Raw genomic sequence first — 27,894 nt, 5'->3', positions numbered from 1 at the left:
CATTCCCAGAGGCAAATACAATTTGTATGTCATCTGTATTTAAAAACTTATTAGCAATGTGCAAGCAAACATTTTCAGATTCAACATTTGGATTCTGGTAAGAAGCAGGATAATAAACAATACATCTGTTATCAACAAAGAACCAATGTAATCATGTATCTGACGCAGCATAATATCAATTTGTCCAATACTTCTCTAAGTCACCTGCCTGCTCTAAAAACAACCCCCCACGGTGTAAAAAAATAAATAAATAAAAAAACACCTTTTATGTTTCATGTTTCACATTTCTTTACTCCTTTCCAGCCACATATTGTTCTGACATTCCTTTTTTGTAGATTTATGAGTGGATTGAAAAGCACTTTGGGGGGAGCTCAACTCTTACATTCTCTGTGTGGCCTTTAAGGTGCAAGGAATAAAGGAGTATTTGTATTAATCGATTACACGCCAAGCCTGGTTGAAGCCTGGCCCTAATGGTTGCTTGCTGTCATTTTGCAAGCAGCTTGTAAAAAGGATTAGAGTGGCTCTAACAGCAAAGTTCTGTGGCCGGCAAGGAAAATAAATCAATGTATCCCTGATGGTGCTGCAGTTTTGGAACATAATGCCTAACGATGATGGAGTTTGGACACTTCATACTTGTCATTGTGAAATTGGACTGCCGTGTTGCTAATGATGGTAATGTATGTTGTGCCTCGCCTACTACAGTAATCCTTCACTCTGTCTCACTTAAATGCATCTCATTGTCTGGAATATTGCATTATGAATACTGCTGTGGGGAAAAAGAGAATTTACTTTATATATTTGTTCATTTGAATAGCAAATTAATGGAAAAACTGTATAACCATATCAATTTCTTCCTTTTGTCACAGGCGATTGTAACTTTGAGAAGCCGCTGGCAGCATGTGGGTACAGCCAAGGCAGAGACGATGACCTTGACTGGGAGCAGGCCAATACCAGAGAGAAGCCTTCATCAGATCCATGGATGCCCCCAGGTAAGGACGATGACACTGGCTCGTGAAGTGGAGAAATGATAATTCCATCCCTGTACAGTGAACACCATATCATTACAGTAGTCTGCACATTTGACACTGTCTGTTTTGTGTAAGAAGCAGTATTCTGCGCAGAGCAAATCTTATTTTTTACATTAAGGAATATTATTTTCGGACTAGAAAGAACCCACTTGTTTGAAATGGTATTTGAAGACAAAACGCATCAGATTTAAACATTTTGACCCCATCGTACAACCCATTTAGAAAGACAATCACAATATGCTACTACTCCATTTTATTACATGACATCCGCCATGATTAAGAGTATCCTTTACCAAAGTAATATTACTTGGGTCAAGTGGGCAATTATTGGACAATTATTGGACAACTATTATACATAATCCAAACATGCAACTAATTTGACAGAGCATTTGCATGACAAATCTTCATCAGTCATGTTATTTCCACGGAAATCAGATTTGTCTCAAAGTGGCCGATTCAATCTGATGATTTAGCCATTTACATGCTACTTTTTTCTGATGTAGAATTTAAGTCTGTCTATAATTGGAATATACTATAAGGCTGCATGTAAAGAACCTACTTTTAGGGACTAATAAATATTAATTACAGCTTATATGGACATGGACTAATATTTGGTCTTGTAAGCATAAACTTTAAAGAGAAGACAACAAAATTACATCACATTCTTCTCTGAAGTTCCAGTACTAGTTTCTTCTTTAGTATTATCAATATGAGATCATGCAACTTCTTCCCACCTGAGTAACTACAGCACTACACAGGTTTTTTGGGATGGTCACATTAACTAAGACAAAAGCAACATTTGATATCAAAATACCCAGATCCATTTTAATTAAAGAAGTCTTTTCATCAGCCACAATTTCTAATTCATTAAAATGCTTTCCCAGCATTTTCTGTCTGTCGCACACAATTTGTCTCTTTAATGTTCCATTGATCGCTTTTCATTTGATATCACCCACCACCGAGCAGACAGCACCTAAAGAATCATACTAATGGAATGCGTTTTTTGGTGTTATAACAAAGGTAGTGTTGCAAACTAATGGATATTGTTTTCCTCCCCTATCTGACGCCTAATCTCACAAAGGCTGCATCCCAGATAGATTGCACTGGGCTCCCCTAGTGACAGAGAGGGAATTAATTAGCAGACCCTCACTAATTTTAAGCAGCCAGTCCTCAGACCGGTTTGTGTGTACATCAGAATGAAGTGTGTTGAACCGCCCCAGAGAAATTACTTTCCATGGAGGGGGAAGTGTCTGCTTTTTCTATCGCAATTGATTAATGTCTGGACACATGGAGGCTGGGCAAAGGTTACTGCGAAATCTGGAAAAGCCTTGACCTACAAATTAACACCTCACGCACAGTCTAAATTTAACATATCTGATTAAAATCCCATGTCTGGTTAAGTGGTGTCCCTGATTGTGCTTCGTAGTCTGAGTACTCTTCAGACAGGCTTGTTTTCTACCTGTGCGTCTTGAATTGTGAGTAATTAACAGGTTGCAGCTCTTTCTCCATTTCTCAGTGTGAGCACTCAACCTGCCGTGTGAAATTGTAATCTCTCCTCTTTGACCGCATTGAAAGGGATGTGAAATGTAGTGTACTTGACGGCTGAAATTGTTTTAGGGCTGCTGGAGAGGGGGTTGAGGGGTAGAAATGCATTTAGGTGAAAGCCACACTGGTGGAAAAGCTATCTCACCTCTGATTGCTGTCTCACTTTCAACCTGTACTTAAGGACATTATCATACTCACAGAACAGATTGTTCCGAACAGAAGGCATCACTACCTCAAACACTTTTGAAATTGGTTGTAGACAGTATCTGTCCAAATAGGAGTGTTCTTAATGTCATTGTGAATGTATTATTTAAATGATGTTTCAAATTTGGCTGAGTTTTCAGAGCAAATCAAATACCTCCAGAGGTTTAAACTAAGGATGCACCGATCCAACATTTTCAGTACCGATACTGATGCCAGGGCTTTGTGTATCGGTCGATACCCGATACCGATCCGATACCGTTGCTGAATTAATAATAAACTGTTTACCTTCCACCTTATACCTTCCTTCCACCATGTGGAAGAGACCAAAGGCACCAGACTTTCCTAACTAAGACAAAATAACATAAATGTAATGTATTGAATTCTTATTTATTTAAAAAACAATTGTGCATTAAAATCGAAAATATAATGTAATCAAACTTCTTAAAATAAATTTAAATAAATAATAATAATGGGCCTTCAATAATGGGCCATTATATAGGTTTATTATGGCTTATTCTACTGTCAGGAGTATATAGAATATCACAAAAACATGTTAATGTCATGTTTACTAAAAGCTTTGTCTACTAAAGGGTTTGGCTACACGACATTATACAATAACTTTATATGAAGGAGAATCCATGAAACGGTTACAGAAGCTAAACTATTTTTACTGTGCAAACTGCAAAGTAGTAAAATAAACTCAAATCGAATGAATAGCCTACACATACAAACAACTTTAACACTGTTTCCCTTTCAAAACAAAATAGTTGTAAGCTCAGGGTGCGAACTACGGGGGAGCTAGGGGGAGCTCGGCTCCCCTTAATAAGACATGGGCTCCCCAGAAAACGTGATTTGTGAAATTTTGACATGCAATTTCAGTTTTGTGTAATGTGATCATCGTGGATTATTATGTGTAAAATTGTAAAAATATCATTAATTCATGCACGACGGCGATTTAAACCTAATTCACTTCAATAAAGATAACTATACATGCTATTCTTGTTATGACCATCAAGGCGTGGCGGTGCAAATTCAACTCATGTTTAGTACATGTTAACATTGACATGTATAAAACTGTAAACTCAAAGACTCGCAGAAAAAATATAAACATTGGAGGCCATTAATCGGCGCGCAAAGTCCTTGAAATCCATTCAGCTGTAAGCATCATATAGCCATGGCAAAAAGAAAACAAGGCAATTTAATTAATTTTGGTTTTACTAAGAAATTGTGTAGCGGCGAAGTTAATAGCACGACTGATTCACCTCCCGCCGGGGTGACTACGCAATAAGAAGCTGAAGAAATAATGTCCTCTCTGGCTGAAGATGGAGGTGCTAACAGCTCGTCAGAGGCCAGTCACCATCCTAACCCCTATTGCTCCTCTCTCCCGTTAAACTGAACAGCCAGCAGTGGAGAGACTGAATGAGCCGTTATAGCCTGTTTGTTTGTTTGTTTGTTAAGGATGGAAGCTTGGGGTGCGTCTCTAAGGTCTAATTGAATGGAGGAATTATGGTATTCTTCGGTAGCCTGAGTAACTTTAACCGTTGTTCATGTGAAATCTTGTTTATTTGTGGCTGCCTGTTTGACCTATCTGTTCCTGTTGATAAAGTATAATAGGGTAAATCCTGTATAGTGCATTCACTTGTAGCTGTTATGTATCTTTGTAAGTCCCAAAAGTCCAAAAAGTGGGCTCCCCTGAAGGCCACGGTGTAGTTTGAACACTGTGTAAGCTAGTTGTATAAACACTACCTTGGCCACAGGTATAGGTTGTAGTGTGGTTGTAGTGGCCGACTGAATGTAGCTCCGCTGTCAGCCTCTTTCGCTGGTTGAATAATGTTAGTAGGTTGGCGGACGTATTTCAGCGAGGCAAGACCTCTTAAATTCAGTGTTTTTTAATCAACGCTCTGAACCAGTCTTTCTCAACGGTCTGTAGCGGGACCGTAGGTGGATTGCGTTCATAACGTTGCTCCGCTGCATGCTTGAAGTGACAGGTCTTTAACGTTAGCACGGTAACGTTAGCACGGCCGAGTAACGTTAGAGTCGCAGGCAACAACAGTGGCTAAATTATGTCAGATTTTTTTACAAACAAAAAACTTCGGAACAACAGTCCTCTCTTGAGCACATGTTCTTCTGGTGTATCTCCGGTCTTTCTTCTTCCTCTAGCTAACTTTCTTCTCTGTTCTTGAATGTGCAGTAGCGACCGGAGAGTCTCCCAGCTTAACCGAGCTTAATAGACTGTTATGCTACCTGGCTAGCTATGCCAGCATGCCGTTTGGTGGTGTACATTTGTAAATGTAAAATTATTAGTGTTAGAAACTGTTTAAGTCACAAATTGTTATGTGCTATGGTGTTTTATCCTTTTAAAGAAAGTTAGTTGTGGGTTATTAATTGTTGTGTTATAAAGTTACTACCATGACTGAGAAGGGTACTCAGTTAACAGGGCTCCCGGTGCTGCGACGGAGGAAAAAAAAAACTCTGCCCGATATTGACAAAATAGCTGGATCGGGGATCGGAAAAGTGAACAGATCCACGGGCCGCTCCAGCTATTTTGTCAATATCGGCCGATATCCGATCCTAATAACGGATCGATGCACCTCTAGTTTAAACATCTAGCTTTCATGTAATACCAGTATCCCTTGGCATTTAGGACCGTTCTGCACCTTATGATTTTCCTCCAGTGCCAATGTTCAGTGCAATACATGAAGTAGTTCCCCCTTAATGTAGTGAGGTGGAAATTAAGACTTTTTCGGCATCGGTGTTCTGTCACAAACCTGTAATTATTAACCGTAACCACAATCTTTCCCTAACCTTGACCAAGTGCTCTAGTTGTCTAAAATTATACCTCAACCATAGTTTATTGCCATGGATACAATCTTACTCAACCATAACCATATCATAGGTGCCATGCACAGAGATTATAGAAAGCCAGAATTGGCACTGGATGTAAAACAAGATGTCCTTAAATGTAATCAGGAGTTTCGCAGAATTATCCAGCAATGATGTCAGTCGGGTTTAAACTCAAGTATTTGTAATTAGATCCGTAACTGTCAGTCAAGTGCCAAGAGAAGTTTTCAATATGACAAAAAAATTAATAAAAATAGACAAATTTATTATGCATTAATATAAAGTATATTTTTTTTAATTAAAAGTTAAAACATTCAGACTTGTAAGGTGCACTCTATTTTCTGCTTGCAAAACGATGTATCAAAGGCTTCTGAAATCAATGGGAACCTGCTGAATTAAGGGCCTGTGTCATTGTGGGACTTGTAGAGAACACACTCATGAGATGCCTTGGGCAGAATTTGATGTAGCCCACTGAGGACTTTCCTTCATGCAAAGCTAATACGGAAACCAAAGACCAAACTGGATTCCATCCCAACATGTAAATTTAAGAGTACCCAAATGGAAAAGTGAAATGAAACGCAACAAGGAAAACAAGCCCTCTGGTCACACAAAGAAGAGACCAGCAGTGCCTGAAACTCTTGGTTGTTTACGACAATCCGCTCCCTGCCTAATTGCTACGTCTGGACGGAGAGTAGTCTTGTTTATCCCTCCACACAGCCCTGATTGCATGCTTCGGCTCCTTTAGGGTGGCTCAGCCCAGTTCTGAGGCTCTGCATGTCTGCTTGGGCACTCCCCAGTGAGTTCCCTCTCCCGAGCCAACTGGAGAAACCCCCGGCAGAACTGTCACTGTCAGTCCTGTTGTTACCAACAAGCCTGATCTGTCCTGGACAATGATAATAAAACCATATGAGCCAAGACAACACTCATTCAGCCTTGGAGAATGGAGCTGGATGCACTTCTGTCAGAGTCCGATGTTGGCTTGGATTGCATATTATTTGAAGAGAAAATTACCACACTTGAATCAAAGACGTATGTATCAAAACTACAGATTTCTGAGTTTCCACTCTAACTCTCTGTTATACGTTCCCCAACGTGGTGCACTAGTCTCAGAGAAGAATGGATGATGCGGACTTGGAGAGGAAGTTTGCAGTGCGGCGCAGGGTGTCCAGATGCCATTAAAAAGGAAGCTGTTTTTAGTGAGCCCCAGCTGGTGCAGAGGCTGCCTCCTCTCTGATGGTGTCATGGATGTTGCCAGCACTAGGCTTCTGCTCCCTGACTCTCCCCTGGGACTCGTTCTGGGGAATAATGGCAAGAGGAGGAGGAGAAAGAAAGTCCTCTAACTGAGATTAATTAGGGTTTTTGTATTATGCTCGGCACAATGGCAAAAGCAGCTCCAGCTAAATGACTTATTGTTTTATTCTTAATGCCTGCTCTAAATATGTTGTGGGAGAGAAATTGAATGAATGTTTTTGTTTCACTGTTGCACAGGGTCTTTGTTTTGATGGCACGTCCTTGGTCGATAATGACACCTAGACAATAGTGAAGGATTGGCAGAATGAGGTTCTTCATAGGGTAACAGTCATCATAGGGTCCTGGTCCTTCTTTGATGCAAATTCAGCTCACTCTTGAACCCAACAAGCTGCCTTTCTTACAGTGTGGCTGCTGCATGTGGATAAGACGGATCATTTTAAAAGTCAAACTGTTCACCTTTTTGACCATTTCAATCAGGAGGTAATGAATAGACAAAGCCCCTCTGCCTTCCCTGGACAACCAGCATTGTTTGTGTTGTTCAAATGAAAGAGGAGAAGGATAAGGGGAGAAAGATAGCCACTTAAAATATGAGAGGAGAGAACACCCACTGACTGAAGGACATCAGAAATTTAATCAGAATTTAAATCACATCAGCAAAAGATGGGATTTGCTTTGGAGGAGGGAGGGCCCCTGTCTTCTGAAAATAAGCTAATTGCTTTGGAGACATTCGCAACTTTGTGTGAAAATCACACCTTGCACGGTGTTGGCAAGGTTGTGAGGTTAAGGAGAAAGGCCATTATATGATTAGGGGAGGAAACGGAACAGCAAATTACGACGTCTTAGCAATTCATGAATTAATTCCTGGGGATTTTCAATTTAACATGTTTGTGGGGTTAAGAAGCATACCATGGTCTGAGAAAACAGAATTGCACCTGTTACTATAAACAAGATTATGACAGCACACTGTACTGCCATGATGGAGGACATATTTGCATACTGTATCTTTAGTTTGCATGGTATGTACAATTAAGGCTAATGATGCTGCTAGGTGACTCACATGAACACTTTCTGTTGTGTAATGGGTTTGTATCAGGCAAATGGGCCATTATATGACCCAATTATTGAATTGGAGCGCCAATAGTGCGTACTGCATATTAAGATAACCTATTAAGCCATTAAGAATTGCTGTTGATTGACACACAGCAAGAAATGATGCTGTCATGGAACATAATAAGAGTCAGTTGTTCCACCTGAGTAAAATGACAGGGCTGAAATGTGTTCCGCATGATGGATGGTTTTGGGTGAATCTGCTTGACACCGTCAAAGAAACCTGGCAGGTCTTTTTTATATGGAGAGCCCAAACTTATTCAGTGATACTTTATCAGGCCCCTTTCATGTTTCAAAGGACACAGGGAAAGTTCTGGGAAATTGAGTGGAGGCCACGGCTGTTCACATTAACAGCCTAACCCTCACAGCGAGAGCATTTTTGATTGGTGGCAGACAGTGAGAATAGCCCTGTCTTCATTGACATTTCCAAGCGGCAGGCGTGCTTTTCTGCGGTTGTGACCTCTGTGAATTTTATTAGCAAATGAGACCTGGAGGGTTTGGGTTTAAAGAGCTCCCCTTCATTCTGATTTTCCCCACATAATGATTTTCACAGAGTTCAGGACCTGAAGGAGAAATAATGAGCACCAGTCATTATTGCAAATTATATCTTCTGCTCAGACCATCACTCAACTGATAATTAATCTAAAACCTTCAGCCTATAGACTTTGATAAGGATTAGACAGTACCCTATTTGTGTAGACTAAATTATATCAGATTGTATTCCCATTTAAGAAGACTTTCCTACCTATTTAAGAAAAGATATAAAAAAAAAATAAATAAAAAAAAAAAGTACAAATGTAGCCACTTAACCAGCTCGGGTATTCTGCTCCATCATGAATTATTCTGCTCCTGTAACCAGCCCTCTACTGTGCAGTGTATTTATTTGGTTCTTTGGTTTTATTTGTACAATCAAGTGTCTTTTAATGAAAGCCATATTTTCAGCTCTGTCTGTCTGCAGGATTTCAGAAAACTACTGGCTTGATTTTCATGAAACTGTGTGACAGGGTATAGCATGGGCAAAGGAAGAACCCATTAAGGGCACGGTCACACATACGTGAGTGCAGGCGAGTGACCATCGCCTGCCAAGGCGATACCATCTGGTTAGACGCAGCAACAATCAACGGCTCTCTCTATCTTGGTTTACTCAGCTGGGATAGCCGGTCTACCACACACACTGCTTTGCTATTAGTTGAGGATGCGAACTTCGCTGGATGCAAATGTTTTATTCGCCCCTTCGCAAGCATAGCATGGAAGTGAACGGGAGGCGGATAATCGCTGATGTTAATTTCGCCCATGTTTGATTGTGCCTTAAATTTTGGAGCGGAACCGAATCACAGGGCCGATACACAAATTCTTTTTTGTTTAGGTTAACATTAGAAGAGGGCATTTGTGCTGCATTCATGTGGTATCTGAATAATCCGAAAATTGATTTCTCAACGGGAAAAATTCACTTGAACGCCTCTCTCACATGACACTGCAGCAAATGAGGAAAGTAGGATGTGGTTTTGTCATAATGTTGAAAAGCTGTCATTTCTAAATTGAGTTTGATTGTTTCATAAAGCAGTAATACATACGGTTTATCATTTTGTTGGTCTTTCAATGGATTATAGTCATTATTTTTGCTGGATTTCTCAGGAAAATGTCAGAATAGGTATCAAAACTATGAATGAACACATATGGAATTATGTACTTAACAAAAAAGTGTGAAATAACTGAAAACATGTCTTATATTTTAGATTCTTCAAAGTAAATGGACTGTTTTTATATAACGCTTTTCTAGTCTTAACGACTACTCAGAGCTTTAACAGGCTGCCACCTGCTCATCAGATAAACACTCACACACATTTTACACTCCGATGGCGCAGCATCGGGTGCAACTCGGGGTTCAGTGTCCAAGGACACTTCGGCATGGAACTGCAGGGCCAGGGATCGAACCACCAACCTTCCATTTGGCAGGCAACCTCTCTACCACTAAGCCACAGCCGCCCTTGAGGTAGTCACCTGAAATGGTTTTCACTTCACAGGTGTGCTTTGTCAGGGTTAATTAGTGGACTTTTTTCCCTTATTAATAAAAAAGCAAAGGGTGGCTACTTTGAAGAATCTAAAATTATAAGACATGTTTTCAGTTATTTCACACTGATTTGTTAAGTACATAATTCCACATGTGTTCATTCATAGTTTTGATGCCTTCAGTGAGAATCTACAATGTAAATAGTCATGAAAATAAAAAGGAAACTCATTGAATGAGAAGGTGTGTACAAACTTTTGGCCTGTACTGTAGTTCAAATAACTTATGGAGGGTGAAGAATTATTTTGTTCATGTTTCTACAATTAGAAATCTTAAAAAAGTAAAATTTGATGAAAACACATTTTTGTATTTTGTTGTGACACAATTTCATTAATTTTGTTAATTATTATGGTTTATTGACTTGCAAAACCTTTTAGCTTAGGTTGTACAGATTTAAGGGACATGAAGCAATTGAAGATACTCCAGGAATTGACATCACAATAAGCAAAAATACCAATGTAGGCACTGGCGGACCATTTCTATTGCAGAGTTCAAAGAATGACACATTTTCACTGAAATCTGTCTAAGAGATTGTTGGGGCCACAACCAAATGTGATCCATTTTGTGACACATTTTCATGTATGGCCTATTGTTTCACGGGCAACAGCCATTTATTAATTATGTCTGAAATATTCTAGTATAGGCTAATGAAAGTCACACATTGGCTTTTTCTGCGGTTTGCCCTTCATTTCTGAAGAACCTGAACAGCAACATGAATGTATGTAGCATCTGCAGCAGGAACATTCATCTTTTACTAATTAATTTTTTATTCCACTCTCCATGTTCTCCATGTTCAGCCATAATTGTAATGGAAGGTGAAGTTGGCCTACTTTGGAATAATAATAAATCTGTTCCTCTGAATACCTTAGACAATAGCCAAGCCCTGGCCTTTACAGAGTTGCAGTGACAGGCCTTGAGTGTGCAGAGAGCTCTCTATTTTTAATTGGTCTTGAACACTCCATTGTTAAGGCACAAGAGATAGACAAAGAAGAGAGGAGAGGAATAGAAACACCTGTGTGCATCACTAGCACATTAGCACAGCACTAACACAGTGTCATTATAATTTGCTCATAGTCTCGCTGGCTAATTAGCTTGACACGGTGCAGCAGGTCCTGCAGAGTATGGGGTCATTATGCTCTTAGAGCATAGAAACTGAATGACAATCTGTGTTCTCCTGTCATCTTCTTCACTTCGGTTAGACTGTGACAATGGCAGCACGATAAGGCTCTGCACTGCCATTTGAAATACTGCATTCTTGTGTTTTATGACGGTCAATAATGCGGAAAGGAAATACTTTTCCCCATTTTGTTTTCGGGTTTGCTGACCCAAATCAAGACAATTTGTGGACCTGGAAGTTGGTGACAGGGGTTTTAACAGTGTCATTGATATACAGTAGTTCTGCCGCTTGTCTGGTAGTGAGGAAGAAATGTTCTATTTGTTTATTTCTATGAAGTAATTGCACTATAATACTAACAGCCACTGCGTTAAGCTTTATTAGACAAGAAGTGACTACTTACAAAGGGTACCTATTGTATTATTAATATTTGATTAACGTAGTAGTAAAACATGTAAATGCTTGAGGGTTCTTATATTTTCATCTCTAATTACCAACAAAGAGCACTGCTGTGCATCAATCTCCTGTGCAACACTGTCACAGCCTGGCTGTTTTGAAATGAAAAGTAACCAGCCTGTTTTAATCATAGTGGTGCCAGCATCTTTGTCTTTGTAACATAAGCTACACCTGAACAATTCATCAACTGATTATTAGTGCTGGTTCATATCACACCAAGGGTTGCTGATGCCTCAAAGGGAAAAAAACAAAACTGTTCTGGGCACCTGAGCAGATGGCTGAATGTTATTAAAGAGACCTCGCAGCCCATATATAGAGGCACCTGATTGAGGTTGGACAAACAAGTGTCTCAAAGTCGACTCATCTCCTGCCCTTCTACATGTACCTTACACAACTTCCTGCAGAGCCTCAAAATAATTAGCCTCAACACTTGAATTAGAGACAAACTGAAAGTGAATAATACATTAAAAAGCTCTGGGAGAACAACAGTGTGCTGTTCACAATAGTGAATCACAACAGAGTGGTCTTGATGTACAATCTACAGTATATGCATAATAGCTAACCGCAACTTACTGTGAAACCACACAAAAGGGCCAGTGTCATTCACACATGATTGAAAAAATATTCTCACGCAAACTATCGAAACAATTAATGGCCGTCCACACCAAGAACTATAACTAATATGATAACTATAAATATATACTTTTAAACATCATTCTAACTCAAGTGGATGGCCACACCACAACTTGGCTGTCAAGGAACACTTGACAGCCAATCAAATTCCATCTGAATGTACAACATGGCACGGCAGATGACATTGACGAGAGATTGCATTTATAAAGGACTTGATTTTCCCTTTCGCCTTTTGTAAAACAGAAAATAAAATGGTTACCTTGTGTATGAGTGAACCATAGTACAGTCGGTGCATTTCAGCCATCTTTGTATTTTTAAGCATTAGTTTTTTGAAAGTATTTCTCTTATCACACAAACCGTTTTGGATGTTATTCTATTGTCCGTAATGTGTCAGTGTTTTGTGCCGGTGCTCTGGACATATCTGATACCCGCCAGTCTGCTCTCATCCCAGGCTCTCTAAAGCTCTGTGCAAGGTGATAGTCCCCGCGGACTGCTTGTACACAATAACCTTATATTTTTAGGTTCATTAAATGTACTACAATTCATGAATATGTAGGATATTACTGCAGTCATACCTGTAATCTTAGGTTTCAATGCCTGCTGCTGTAGTGTATTATGTATTATCAGCTGGAGTACCCAGCATATCATAGAAATTAAATGGATGTGATGCTCATGTGATCCAAAACATGTTCAGATCATTTGAAAAAACAACTTGCTACCACCTGACAAACAAAAGACGAGGAGGCTGACTCGGTATCATCACTACTCACTGCTCCTCCTCCTCCTCCTCCTCTGCTCCCTCTTCTCCTGTTTCATTGTGTAAACATGACAGAACCCCCCCACTTGTTATCTGAAGCTGGAGACAGATGGAATTGGTGAGCATTACAAGTGCAGCACAACAAGACTAGTGGGCAAGCTCGAGTCATTGATGGAACAAATAGGGTTTTGTGACAGGCTGTTTGGCTGACACACTTGGGGACCAAGCCTGCTGATTTAGTCAACGTTATTCACCCTTTTTAACACCAAATCTGAGCGATGTACCAGATGTTAAATTTAATGACTATTCACATCCACTGTGGTTCAGCTCTGCCTCACATGCAGGAGAGCAGAGCTTTTCGCTAACAGGTTGTCTCACCTCTAAGCAAAATGTGCCTTGCAATCATTACCACACTTCCAAAAGAAAATGTGTTTCGACATAAACAGAGTCTTTTTGGCTTTGTCTCAACTGCTTTTACGATTTGTGCCATCTCATTACCAAGCCAAGCTAAATATGATGATGACAAATAGAATGTGTTCTGCATCTCCTTGAAAGTGTGCCAATATAATAATTCTCACTTGTGTTTTATTGGCAAGAGGGGAGAGAATTAGATTAACCTTTAATATTGAACCAAAGTGATAAAATCTAAATGGGGCTTGGTTGGCAAATAGATTTTAACTTATTGATTTCTCATCATTTCCCCTCACTCTGTCATTGAGGGGGAAAAAAAACACTCCTCTCAAACATCCAACATTTTTACGATTAGTCGTTTTTTTTGTCTTTTGTATTTTGATTAACGATAATGATTATAGAGTTTCTATCAATCCCAAGATAAGAGCATTTTCTCATTAAGGGTCACATGCTTGAATTCTCAGCGCTAATAGAGAAGGTCTCAGCACAGTCATTTACCTGCTTTCTGCATACTCTAATAAGATAAGACCTTTTTATTTAGTTACTGTTACCTCAGGACTTGATTGCTAATAATAATCAGACTTTTCTCTCTGAGTTCTTTGTTAACAACCACCTTCCTCTAACACCATCAGATCCAAGTTATGTTGCTAGAGTATCACATTAGTCTTTAGCATCTTACTTTAAAGGTACATTATATTAATTTATTTGCTTCTACCACACTGTTGACTATTTAAAAATCAATACAGTTCATGGTCAATTTTCAAAACAGTTAGAAAAAAATTAGAGAAAATTATTTGGTTCTTGTTGGGAAATCACTGCTTATTAAATGCAATGTGGGTGTCAAACAGTGATGTGGCATTTCACACCCAATGCATGCACAGAGAAATAGTACAGTGGTGTGTCCTTACACATTGACTTAGAAAACATTGTGCAAGTATTTTGATGCTTATGATACACACCACCATGTGTTGCCTTAGTGTGTGTGTTTAAAATAACAAGATGGAGTCTACACTCTTTGAGGCACAAGTTGGTACAGCTGAAGTTGGTGGGAATGTCATTAGTTTCGCAGGTATTTGGTCATAAACCCAAGTATTGAACAAATAAAAATTGAACCTGGCGATGGCCCTAGTTGAAAAGTTATGGGATCACTAAAGTCATTAGGGTACGTCATCTGGGAACCACGAATGTCTGGACAAAACTCCATGGCAATCCATTCAGTAGTTAAAATATTGCAGTCAGTCTGAAAGTGGAGACCCGGTTGACTTGTCTTTTATAGAGCTATGTGGCTAAATACTTCCTCCTGGTAATAAAATTTAACCAATATTTTATTTATTTTTTTAAGTTTGCAGTTGTACATAGGACACTGTGGTTCTGGGTATTGCATAAAACCTGATCAACTCATGAATCTTCTTGTCCATGTTGCAGGTTCAGCCTTCATGATGATGAACACGTCCGGACGCTTTGTAGGGCAGAAGGCCTTACTGCTAACACCACAGCTGAGGGAGAATGACACCCACTGTGTTACCTTCCACTACTATATAGGAGGCAGAGACAATAGCCACCCAGGTCATCTAAATGTCTATATCAAAGAAAACAACAGTCCCATGGGGATGCCTGTTTGGAATGTGTCAAGTCCAGCTACACGCTCCTGGGGACAGGTAGAACTGGCCATCAGTACCTACTGGCCCAACTTCTACCAGGTAAAGAAATGTAGTCTCAATCCAGCTCTCTTTTGCATAATGTCGCACCACAAAACTAGGTTGCTCATTTTAAGCAGCTTTTATAGTTAAGCCAAAGTCATTAAATCCTGTTCACTGGGTGGAGCAAGACACATTTATTATTTGAGAAGGTCCAACAATGGCACAATAGCCCATTCAAAACACCTAAGATTATTGATTTCTGGTGCTACCTCGGTATCCATGGTAATCTGTTCTCTCTCCCTTCCATCTGAGCCAGCTCTCTTTTTCCAATTCTGAAAACTCATTTTCACTTACTTTGCTCATTGCTGGACGGGGCAAGGTGATTTCACACTTGCCTGGCTATTAGTCTTCACTGGGCTTGTTCCATGAGTCCACCAAATGTTAATTGATGCAGAGAGACCCCTTAACCTCCCAATGGGAGACGGTCCTGCGGTGAATTATTTCATTATGGTCTGGCAGAGCTCTGGTCCACAGTGGAGCTGAGGGGAGTCCTTCTGCTTGCTCATCACCCTGATAACTTGGTTAACAAGGGACACCTCTGAGCTTCACTGCTGAGTGCAAGATAGGAGCCTTAATGAGACGCACATGGACAAAGAAAAAGAGAGACGAGGGGGAAGGTAACACGATGACCATCCTTGTGTGACATAATGACACAAAGCCAGTCTGGTCATATGTTTTTAGTTTGGCTTTAACATTTTGACATGCAATTTGCATTTGTTTCAGCAAATCTCTGCACGTGGGCAGAGCATTTAGGCCCAAAATGACGTGTTAAGTTTTCCAGTGTGTTCAGAGAAATTCCCAGCATCTGTTGCCTTTCAAACCTCAGCGGAAGGTCTGTTTCCATTTGTAATTGTTCCAGACCTAAACTGACAACATGGGTAAATGAGAGATGCTAATGATCTTGGCACCACTCTCAGTCAAGAAAATATGGACCAATGCTTAAAATTCTCACTAATTAACATGGCTCTAATTATAGGTATCTTTAATTGCATAGTAACCTACGCAATCGTCAAAGGGAAGCCACCTGATACTTGGAAATTATTTTTTAATTACCAGTAAGGCTTTTAGTCATCATGAGCCTTTCAGCCTTTGATAATTACTCCTCTGTCAGGTCATCCCTAAAAGTTTTAATTGAGATTGTCATGCATTTCCAAAACTGCTGAACATTGTGCGAAAACTATAGTTTTCAGTAAATATAATGTGTCTAAATATGTTCTACACATACTACTCAAAAATACTAGGATGAACACCCATGATGTATCCTGAAATGCAGCAGGGCACCAATGAAAGAGGAAAAACCCATGTGTCCTCATCTATCTTGATTTCAATACAGTAGAGCCTATGGCAGAGCTAATCAATCCTGCTGTAATGTAGTACTTAGCAAAGTCCCTTAGGGATAGCCAGTGCGGTGATGTAGACATTGAATGTTGGGTTCACTGTGCGTCTCTCTGAAAAATGAGAATGGTGAACTTTCCTGTGACATCAACAGCTTTCATCCCATGTGAATGTTTTCAGTCTGTGGGTCAGGCCCAATTATGCAATGCACTATCATTGATGTTGGAATCAATTATATCACAGCTATTAGGCAGGCTGACTGATGTCTGTTGCACAAACAAAGGATTTCAATTAGAGTGGGGGCTAGTTAATTTGTCTGGTGGCGATATATGGAGTGGTTGGCCTTTTAATTTCCTTTTAAATTAGCCTGTAATGAGGCCATAATTGGCACCCAAGACATTCACTTTTATATTTCATGAGACAAAAAAAGAAATTTATAATTAGACAGCCTTATCTGAAGGCATCCTGCCTCCCAGATGACAATGGTAACTATCTCCGCCTCCACATTCCCAGGCTACAAAAGGAATCTCAGAGATGTATGAATGTGCAGCCTAGCTACGACTAGCAGGACACATGGAACATATCCATTAATATATACCATTCCCTGGAAGATGTAGGCTTATATTTAGGGAATACTGGCATGCAAAACGTGTAGTCTGAGTGTGTGTGGTGTAATAGGTCTCTGTACCACACCCTGGGTTTGGGAAGGGACTGGCTTTCGGTTTCCCTTTTTATCACAGTGCAGACCAGTGAGTACATAACTCTGACATTCTGCTGGGACACGCCCTCTGTCAGGGCTTAGGACCATTTGTTTTGCAGGAGAACTTGGCCCTTAAAATAGGGTCATGTTAGTCCTACACAGCACAGTTGGAGTTGATTTAATAATAGTAATAGCAACAAACATGTCAAACAAGTAACACTAGACCGAGCAACTGCATATGTTCACATATGTTCACACTTTTCTCTAGTGGCATCTATCCATGCAGATAACTTTGGTTTATTTTTCTACCCCAGTCAACAGTTTTTATATAGACCATTTCTTTAATAGAAAGTAGTGCCAAACATAATGTCAACAATAAAAAAAAAAATTCACATTAAGGTCTGTGCATTATTCAAAGGAGCCACTTGTACCAGCTGTTTGTAAGTTTAAACGTTGCCTAGTCATAATCTAAGTTGTTGCTAAGTGAAGATTCACGCATCACAAAAAAACTGATAAAAAAGGTTGCACCATGTTAAATCATTCTTAGAGTTTACATTAGTTGTTAATGGATATTTACACCCAGTAACTGCCAGGTGAAACCATTTAATTGCTTAGTGAACCAACTGACCAAGCTTACGTTAGCAAGTGTCAGGTTAGTATATATATCGTAGCAAGCTGTTTGTTAATGTTAGCGTGAAAGATTTTCAATAACATTTCACAAAAATACACAGTATAAAAGTAAAATTAACGATTTTTAAAAAAATACTCCCAAAATACAAGTTCACAAAAAACACTTTGTTACAGTAACGAGAGTTATGTAATTGGTTACTTCCACCCCTGCCTAAAACTGTTATTTCACCCTCATATTTTTCCAATGTTTGCATGTTTTAAATAAAACAAAGTCACACTTAAATTTACAAAGAATTGTCGGTTAAGTTTAGCATTTGGTCTCCTAAAACAATTATATTTGTCTAAATGGTCTAAATAGGTCAAAACCTCAGCAACACTTGTAGCATATAGGACAGCTTTATTGTTACTGTATGTCACAGCTTGTGATGCTGCATAGACTTCCTGTTTACATATTTGATTACTTTGGATTTTGCATTTGCACTGCAGATGTTTCCTAGCAACAGCTTTACAGATTCTGTCCCTGCTGACATTTTAGCTAAGTTTTAATAATGCAGTGTGATTTAGTAAATCTATATTTCTATATATTTTATCCTCTTCCTTAGGTGAGATTCCTTCTATAAGTCCCTAGGGGTTTTCTTAATCTCACCTGCACATTCTTTATTTTTTATTTAATTTTCTTGGGTTACTGTTGTCTTGATTTTATTGTGCAAAATAAACAAATTCCAAAAATCTAGCTTGTAGTTCATAAAAACGTTGGAAGGACTTAGAGATGGGTATACACATAGGAATTATTCCTAATGTCATTATTCAATGCACAAACAAAATCCCATTCACCTACATTGTTTTGGGGATGAGGGCAAAAATCTCAGCACCTGGACGAAACTAAAATGAAATGATTTAGATAGCGGGATCTCCGTAGCGTATCACCCCCCTGCACACTGTGTGTTTGTCACAGACTGTGTGCTAATCGTCTCAAGGCTCAAACTTAATTTAACACTTGCATGTCATAACACCTATCAACCACTGACATATTGTGGAAATAATGTCAGGGGCCTGCAGCTGTGTGACCAGCTGCGGCCCAGCTAAGAGCAGATCGCATTAGCAAGAGCTGGACTTCTCTGTGCACACGGGCAGCCTCACTCAAGTGCCATTTAAAGACATGTGCCCATTTATCATTGGTGTTATGAGTCTCTTCTCTCCTCCTCAGATTGTGTTTGAAGCCGTAACCTCAGGACAGCGTGGCTTGCTGGCCATCAAAGACGTCGTGGTCCAGGGCCACCAGTGCAGTAAGTCCTTTTCCCCCTTCACCATAAAAGAATATCATCAAACATTCATTGTCCTTTCCATGACACCCTCCCAAATACCTGTATCGTTGTTCTATTCAAGGCCTCCCAGTCAAACAAAAGGCCTTCAAAGAGTATGCTACGGTCAATCCAAAGTGTATACCTCCCTCCTCCTAGTTCCCTGAAGATTTATGAGCATACAATTGACATGCTGAAGTGTGCTCAGGATATAATCTTGGAATGGCTGTGTTAAATCTACCCTTTGAGGAATGGGAGAAATAGTGCAAAAAAACACAGGGGGAACGGAAAACAAATACCACCATACAGTTTGCTGGTGCTTGTGTTTGGATTCCACTTTTCTCCTCCCTCAAGGATATTCAGTAAAGCATCTCGTCTCTCAGATGTTCTGCTGTCCTTTCTGAATATAAGCACTTCACAGTGTGCTGCGGAGCTAATGAACATAGCATATTTGAATGTTTTTGCTGCAGCTTTTGGGATAGGCTGCTGCGGTGGGAGAACAAGGATGAGGGCTCTTCAAGATTAATCATATCTATGCTTTTGAGTACTGTGAGTCATGTGAGTGCATATGGCACTGCTTAAGTTTATAAAAAGAGGTTCCACACTCTACAGTCTAAGTCTTAATCAATACCACACAGGTTTTCATCAATTGATTTATACTACCCCTCATAGCTCAAGTATCAAGCTCTGATTGTAAGGCGCTAATGACCTGGTAACCATTCTAAAGCGGCTGAATTCCTACGAATGTTATGTCAATAAGATTGATTTATATAGCGATAGGTGTTGCATATAAATGTATTTAAGAAAATCAATGAGGCCATGCAACGTGATCAATGTTTAAATGCGCAAAAGTGCGAGTGGATCAATAACCCGCTCAGTGGCAATTGGGTTTCTTGAGTGATAAGCAAAGTGATCAGAGCAACTCCTCAGTGGAGCACAGCCAATTCCTTTTCTATTTATACAACCATGTGGGATATCCAGCACAAAGGTGTGATTATGCCACTGGGTGGTCTGCCTCTTTTTGCATCATTAAAGAAGACATTAGTGATGAGAAAAATAGATTCGTCTTTCTTGGCATTGGATGGATTGACAGGACAAAGTCATAAAGGAGGTGTAGTTCAAAGATGTGGCTGTAAAATATTAAGTAGATCTGAAAGTCTTGATGATGAAAGTGATAGAATTAGCTTTTGCCAAGTCTTTGGAGATTTGGTTTAGAATCAAGGTCGCTCCACTGAATTGCCCTATTTTTCTATGCAGAATAGCGGTACTAATCAAACATGTTCTACATAAGTTACTTTTGTGGACTATCCCAGTCAGTGTGCGTACTGATAATGAGCACAGTTGGAGAAGAGAATGATGCTTTTGGAAAAATCACCTCAATAAATGAAAAGATGCAGTCAAGAGATAGCAGAAATTGTGTTTTTGGTAGGTGCAAGATCGGCCTCTGGTGTCTCATTTTAAGGATTTAGGTGGAATGTTCCTCACAAAGTGATGCTGACCTCTGGCGCTGAGGAGTATCAGATAGTGTAAGAGCACTATCCATTCAAGCCTACATCTCTTAGTTCTCCAATAGGAGTTACAAAGTGGGTAGCAGTGAAATCTGTGGACACAGGAGCATAGATCGGGATGCAGCCATTAAGCTGCTACTCTAACACCCAGTTCTGGTGATTAATACTCATGCGTAAGTAGAAACGCATTTTAGGGATATTGACAGTGCATCTCAGCATTTACTGTTGTATAACCTTTCTGCAGCTGTCTAATAGATATTTGCATTGTTTTTTCATAGTGAGCACACCTCACTTCCTGACTATAAAGGGAGTGGAGGTAAACGCTGGACAGACTGCATCTTTTCACTGCACCGTCAATGGACGCAAAAGGGACAATTTCCGCCTTTGGCTTCAGGTGAGATCCATGTTTATCTTTTTACTTACCCTCTAGATCAAAAGACTAGATCAGAGGGTGGAGTCAGTATTAGAAGTGGGCCCTCTGGAAATGAATGTGTCTTACTGAACAGACCCTGCTGTCTGATTATGTAATCCTCTGATCAGCAGTGCTACTGTTGTCTAAGAAGGCAGCAGGCTTATGTCTTCTTTAAATGTGGAAATTAGAAATGTAGCAGGTTTAAGAAGTCATGATAATACATAATATCAATGTCTGGTGTAAGGGGATAACAATATTTGTCAGAACTGGAATGGTTACCAAATCAACATTTTTATATAAGTAAAATCAAGTCGGATGGTTACAACTTTAAACCATTTTGTGCGATCTGGATACCACTGTTGGCAACCAATAAAAGAAAAACAAAATATAAAAAACAAAATATAAATTGATAATCAATCACCATCACAATAACTTATAATACTGTAGACACTGAGACAATTGTGCATGTTCAATAACTCACACTATTTGGATCCAAATTGTTCTGTAAAAGGGAGAGGGAAGCAAAAAAGAATTTGAGGCAAGAGTACTTGGTTATTTTAAACATGTTTAACCCTAATTACATAGGGCCAAATGTAAACCCTTCCACCACAGTCATTTTGCTCATTGCTGAGCAGATGTCCTTTTAAATTGACAGTAAACCTCAAACATACTTCTGGTTAGCAGTTTAACCAAAACTCTAAATGATCAATGGCCAATCATGTTAATATGTATCATGGCACCTCATGTACCATGCTTGTACAAAGTATGACAACTTCATTTTGAAACACCTTACATTCACTTTTAAAAGTTGGTTTCAGGAAATACAAGTAGCTTTTGTAGTTTACTTTATAAATCATTTGACAAATTCAAGCTAAGCCATTCACCCACTGCTTTATTGTGCACTTGTGTTTGAAAACTCACCTGCTCACAAGATTTCCAGAGGCCCCTGTGTCTGGGAGGCAGGGGATTACAGTTGTTTCAGATCACCGCAGTATGGTCTTAACCTATATAGATGTTGGCTCGGTGGATACTGCGTACTATATCCGGCACAACTGAGCTGCACAGCAGTCTTGAATTGACCTTGTTCTGAGCAGCAAAGGTAGTGCATCTGGCAGACATAACCCTGCCGGCTCTGCTGCTAAGCACACTGTCACACATGTGATCAGTGGGAGCATGACGCTGGGTAAAGGTCCTCTGCCAGGTACTCCATCATTTTAACAAACACGTCCTCATTAGCACAGGAGCTGGAAAACAAACATTAAGTGAAGTCCCCTGATGACAGTAATGAAGAAATATTTCTAATGAACAAATGTCCCCCATCTGCCTGCTGTGAGGGGTGACAGCTGGGGAGAGCCCTGTGTGTGTGTGTGTGTGTGTGTGTGTTTGTGTGTGTGTGTGCGCGTTTATTCCTGTGTGATAAATGTATTCCTGCTATTAGCCACCGATGGGAATGATAGGACACAAACAAACGCGCACGGGACCAGACAACAAGAACACTCAACCACAGTTTCTGAAACACACAAGGTCAGCCCACTTTGCTTATTAAACCTTTCCATTTTGTAGGCTCACTTGTGTGTTTGTCTCGGTTCCAAACAGGGCATCGGTGGACGGGAGGCCCCGATGAAAGCCACTAAACCTTGGAACAACCGGCGCTTCATAGGCACTTTCGATGTTGAGAACACAACCAAGGGCGACTCGGGCCGCTACCGCTGCATCGTCCACTCAGATAAAGGGGTCGGAGTGTCCAATTATGGGGAACTAACCATAAAACGTGAGTATTGGTCCCAGAGCACAGAGAAACACAAACACTGCCTATCTGAACTAACACAGCACAAATGGCAACAATGTTTTCCATCCACATAACCTCTATGCATACAACAAAGTCAACCGGGGATAAACAGGAAATGCGGCAAGTTCGTAGATGAAAATGTCCTCTAAGGCGATACTAAAAATACTAGCTTTTTATGTTGATTTGTTATCCACAGGACTTTAATACTTCCCATGTAAAGGCTGTCCTTGACTGAGCACAATTCCACCTAAAAGATCACAAAGGGTTTACAGTAACCTCACTGATATTTCACTCCTGTAGTCATTTGATATGAATTTATAGAGTCGTCTGAAGCTAAATCCTGCAAGGCCTCACTTTCCTACAGCCCTATAGCCCGGTAATGGCCTTCTATATTTCTTCGCCTCAATTTTCTCCCCGTGCTCTCAATTGAATTTACTGCCCTGTTTTTTTTTTTTTTTATTCTTTTTTTTTTTTGTCGTCTCCAAGCATTATGTGATTGATAGGTTTAATCCTGGCTGTCCAGATCGAGGTCTGTCAATCATGCAAGAATGGCCAGGCCCAGACACAGTGAAGAGGGAGATAAAGTCTCTCTGCCCGAGGTGTATCAGTGGGTTTCAGTGGTGTACTCAAAGAAAATTTACTGACACACTGGAAGCACTCAAAACCACACTCGTGCATAAATTCAGCAACACAATCACTCGCTCATCCTCGCACTTACACATGCTCGCTAGACGGCAATAGTTTTGCTGATCGCTGCTTTCAATGTGTTACTAGATATATTTTTACACAAGACAAACCGGTTAAGTGTAAAGTGCCTTTGTCATAAATATTTAAAATAATTTTCTAGATTTAGGCATTTATCGAATCGTGTAACGCATCCCGCTTAAAATTCTGCATATCACACCTCGATGTCTCCGACATAAGCCAACTCGTCGCAGAAAGAAAAGAGGCATTTTCGCAGTTATAAGTGTCACACATAAAAAAGGCTGATATCTCCTCTTATCGTACCAGTCATAAAACAAGTGCTTAACCCTCCGAGCAATGTGTCTGAGTCGTAAATCCTCCTTAAATATGTATTCACCGCTTCCGTGACTCGTTTTTGGAGGAGTGACCACGGAGCCATTCTGTGGATTATGAGCAGGCTACAGTCACACATGGGCTCGCTCTCCCCCCTCCCCTCATTACCATACAGTGCCTTTATTCTTCAACATGAGCATAGTGAATGCTTGATTAGCCCAGGTAATCACTTCTGCCTTTCATGCCAGTATTCAGTCAGATGTATGTGCCTATGTGGAAGCACAGTGCATGTATTTCCAGAGCCCCATACGGATTGGGCAAGTGCAGCCACTTTCCTGTGCCCCCTTCGTGATGGGCTCTCCTGTGGTGCAACCAGCGGTTCTGAAAGGGGGATAATTACTCCCTTTCCAAGTGCTGGCTCCTTTCTTGGCCTGGTTAGAAATACCTGGAGCCCGCAGAGCGTTTGCTGAGCTCCACCATAGTTTTCTGGGCCACACTACCAACTCAAGCCTGCTCGTCATTTTCCTGGAGGCAGGCCTAACTAATCTAACAAGAGGTGTGTGTGTGTGTGTGTGTGTGTGTGTGTGTGTGTGTGTGTGTGTGTGTGTGTGTGTGTGTGTGTGTGTGTGTGTGTGTGTGTGTGTGTGTGTGTGTGTGTGTGTGTGTGTGTGTGTGTGTGTGTGTGTCATTTATGAATGTCTTGTAGTGCTGAAAAGTTAGTCGATTGATTGCTCAATGGAAATGAAATGACTATTTCAATAAATAATCATTTTAAGTGATTCGTTAAGCAAAAAGACCAAAGATTCACTTGTTCCAGACCCTCAAATGTGAGGATTTGCGGTTTTCCCCTGTCATATTATTGTAAATTGAATATATATTGGGTTTTAGACTGTTGGTTTAACAAAACAAGCAAAGTCAAGTCACCACCTTGGGTTCTGGTAAATATTGATGAGCATTTTTCAAAATTTTCTGACATTTAACAGACTAAAAGAGGCATATAGTTGCAGCCCTTTGATGGTTGTTAGTATGTCTTTGCATTGGTTCCATGTGCATGCCAGTATGACTGTTTTTGTTGCATGTGCATGCATGAGTTCGCTTTATTTTGTGAATGCATTCTGGCAGGCAGGTGTTGCATTGGCGGGGGGGCAGGGGGGGGGCGCAGCTGTCACCAGGCCGTTTGCCTGTCTGGTCAACATCATGACAACAGCTGCTCACTGACCCTCGTGTATAGCCGCCACTGTCATCTGCGCACTGTCACCCATCTCCAGCCAGCACGGCGCTCAGTTTGGAGCCCTTTCCAGGGCCCTGCTGCTGCGAAGCTGCCTCGTGAAGCTTAAACAGTGGGAATTGAGTTGTTAATATCCTAAAGTGTTTCAGCACTTGAGTGTATTTCACACCGGTAATCCGTTATTTTCAGTGCGTCTGCTATGGCTGTTGAACAGAGGATTACTGCACCTACAGAAATTATTTCATCACTGTAAGCTGCTGTTGCTTTTGTGAAGCAGTAACTTTTCAAAGTTAAATGAAATGCTTATTGCTATAATACATCATGCTGCTTAGTCGTATTGTTACATAAATCGTCTCAAGTGATAACGGCAAAAATAGGATTGAATGGCAGCAGTGTCATCTATGCAGAATGCATTAAAAGCATTTATCCATAGAAAAGGAAGCTTGATTAAATGATTGAAGGACTCTCACTTGATACCTTGGGCATTTGTATCCTCCAGTCTAATGGTGCCACAGGTAATCCTATCCTAAGATCATACCAGATCAAATCAGATAATCATAACATGCAGAATCATAACTTTAGTGGATGATATGTGGTTGAATATCGTGTTAAGTTGCAAAGTTTCTCACCCTGTGAATCTATGAGAATCAGCTAGAAACATTAACAAATTGGTAAAAACCTACAAGACACTCGCCTCATTTGAGGTAGGACTTTGTTATTAAAAAGGACAGTGATATTTCTCAGTTGTACTTTAGTAGTCTTGCTTTGCCAGACCCTCCTCCAAAGCGCGCTGGAGGAGAGTCTGGCTACTTCACATAGCATTTGGGGATGGGCGGTGCTAAGCACTGGAGAAAAGCTGCGGTGCCGCTGCAAAATAGCCTCGGGAACGAACATGTTTTGGTGGAACATATGTATGTTTAAAAGTTGTTTTAGTTGTGCAACAGAAAACTCAGATTGGACAGCTAGCTAGCTGTCTGGATTTACCCTGCAAAGATCTGAGAAAAGGTTAACCACGGTCCTCATAAATCGACGGAATTTTAAAATGCCAACACAAAGGAAGCCCAAGGCAATGGAAATCCGGCCCAAATGAGTGAAATCCTGGGAGTGCAACGTCAAGGATATAGACTATACTTTTAGTAACTTCTTTTAGTTCTTACTTATAATTTGGTTCATTTAATAGATAAAGATACTCATCATGCAATAAAATAAATTACATCTGGTCTTCTAATTGTACATTTCATCTGTTTTTCTTGAGCAAAGAAATAAAAGTCAAACAAATGCAAGAAAACTGGAGCGCTCTGTTCTCTGAAACCAACATTGGGGAAACCCAAGTTATACATTTTACTCTTATTTGACATTTTAAAATATGACATGCCAAACACCATTACAACAGAGGTATTTGTAATACCATATTGTACTAGGAGGGATGGCATTACACAATGAGCCTGTGCTTTCTGTTGCTTAAATTAAATCCTAGCATGTTGCCACTTGACAAGTTTAAACCCCTTTTTAAGGCATAACAACAGACTACAAAAGACCATCAAAACAAGCCAATGGTTGAAGCCAGATTTTGAATACCTAATTCTCTTGTCTGGCTCCAACACACAGACTGCTGCACTGCGTGCAAGTCCAGGAGATGACCTGCTGGATTAGCTGCTTCGCTTTAGGTGATGTTTGACAGCAACACTGGGAGCTTAGATTAGTGGGAGTTCAGGGACCTGTGACTGAGGTCACCGTAGGGTAACCATCTGCTGAGGGTGAGCCTCGAATTCTCTGTAGGACACCTCGGCCCTAATGTGCCTGGAGACTTCTCCCTCTCCATGACAACTCCATGAGAAGCAGCCAGACCACTAATGGCATTATTCTGTTACATGTGTGCTCATTAGTGCTACTCACTGTGGCCTTTGGGAGGTGTAACTATTGTAGTACGTGACAAGGGTAGATTCCTAAGCAATGGCTTGGCTGTGGGTTATAGCTCTTTGTTGACAATGGCTTGTTTTTGGTTGCACCAGGAGAGATGAAAGGCATGCCGGTGAGATGGTGAATGTATACCTATTTTTAAAATGATAACTGGAACAAGCATTATTGTCAAATGTGACTTTGAAAAGTGAAGACAAGTGTAGAACTATTCTTGTAGAAGTTGTTTGTTCTATCTAATCTAACTACAAAGCAAGTTGTCTGTCTGTCTCTCACATCTCGAGACCAAGAACCGCAACTTCAGTGTGTTTTCTCACTGGTGTTTCTGACCGTGAGTAGCCGTGACTTGGGTGTGTGACGCAACAATGTTGTGGCAGGTGTATTGCACAGGACCCAAAAAGTGTCAATTATAAAGTTGTTTGTATGAGCGGTTCTTGAGAAAGCCGCAACAAGCATGTTTTGTATGGGCGCTGCACTAGTAATAATGCAATAATTGCAATAAATGCATAATTTTTCTGATACTGGTGCTAAAACGATACTTTTAAAATGGTGCCGGTGCCTAAACAGTGCCTGAACCGGTGCCTAAACCGATTAAAAATAAATAAATAAATAAATAAATATATATATATATATATATATATATATATATTAAAAAGGAGCACAAAACGACAGTTGGCGACGTTAAAGAACGGTTTGTTTATTGCAAAGGCCATATGGTCAAAATTAAATGATTGATTAATAATGTAATTGTAAACAATAACATATAACAATGACTTATTTCACCAGTAAATTGCTGGTAAATGACAAAAACAAGCACCAGATGGGAAAAGGGTATTTTACAATAACTTAAAATGCACCACAAGTATGGAGAGTTTCAAGTAAACGCACCGTCTGTGTTGTTTTTCCGACAACAGCAGGTGCGGACTGTTATGTCCCGGTGTT

At 40.2% G+C, this 27,894-nt stretch overlaps 1 protein-coding gene across 9 annotated transcripts in view; it reads left to right on the top strand.

Moving 5' to 3' along the window:
- Positions 1 to 27,894, top strand: part of LOC120568369 (receptor-type tyrosine-protein phosphatase mu-like) — a 167,817-nt gene that overhangs the window by 39,704 nt on the left and 100,219 nt on the right. For all 9 annotated transcript variants that reach the window (XM_039815850.1, XM_039815847.1, XM_039815846.1 and 6 more), the window contains exons 2-6: positions 867 to 989; positions 14,841 to 15,115; positions 18,988 to 19,066; positions 20,868 to 20,983; positions 22,598 to 22,772. In XM_039815850.1, the coding sequence (XP_039671784.1) occupies positions 867 to 989; positions 14,841 to 15,115; positions 18,988 to 19,066; positions 20,868 to 20,983; positions 22,598 to 22,772 (768 nt within the window). The remainder of the gene's footprint in view (positions 1 to 866; positions 990 to 14,840; positions 15,116 to 18,987; positions 19,067 to 20,867; positions 20,984 to 22,597; positions 22,773 to 27,894) is intronic.

The sequence above is a fragment of the Perca fluviatilis genome, chromosome 11 (genome assembly GCF_010015445.1).
Source record: "Perca fluviatilis chromosome 11, GENO_Pfluv_1.0, whole genome shotgun sequence".
NCBI lineage: Eukaryota > Metazoa > Chordata > Actinopteri > Perciformes > Percidae > Perca > Perca fluviatilis.
The sequence above is the reverse complement of the archived record's forward strand: the minus strand, read 5'-3'. Positions and strand labels throughout refer to the sequence as shown.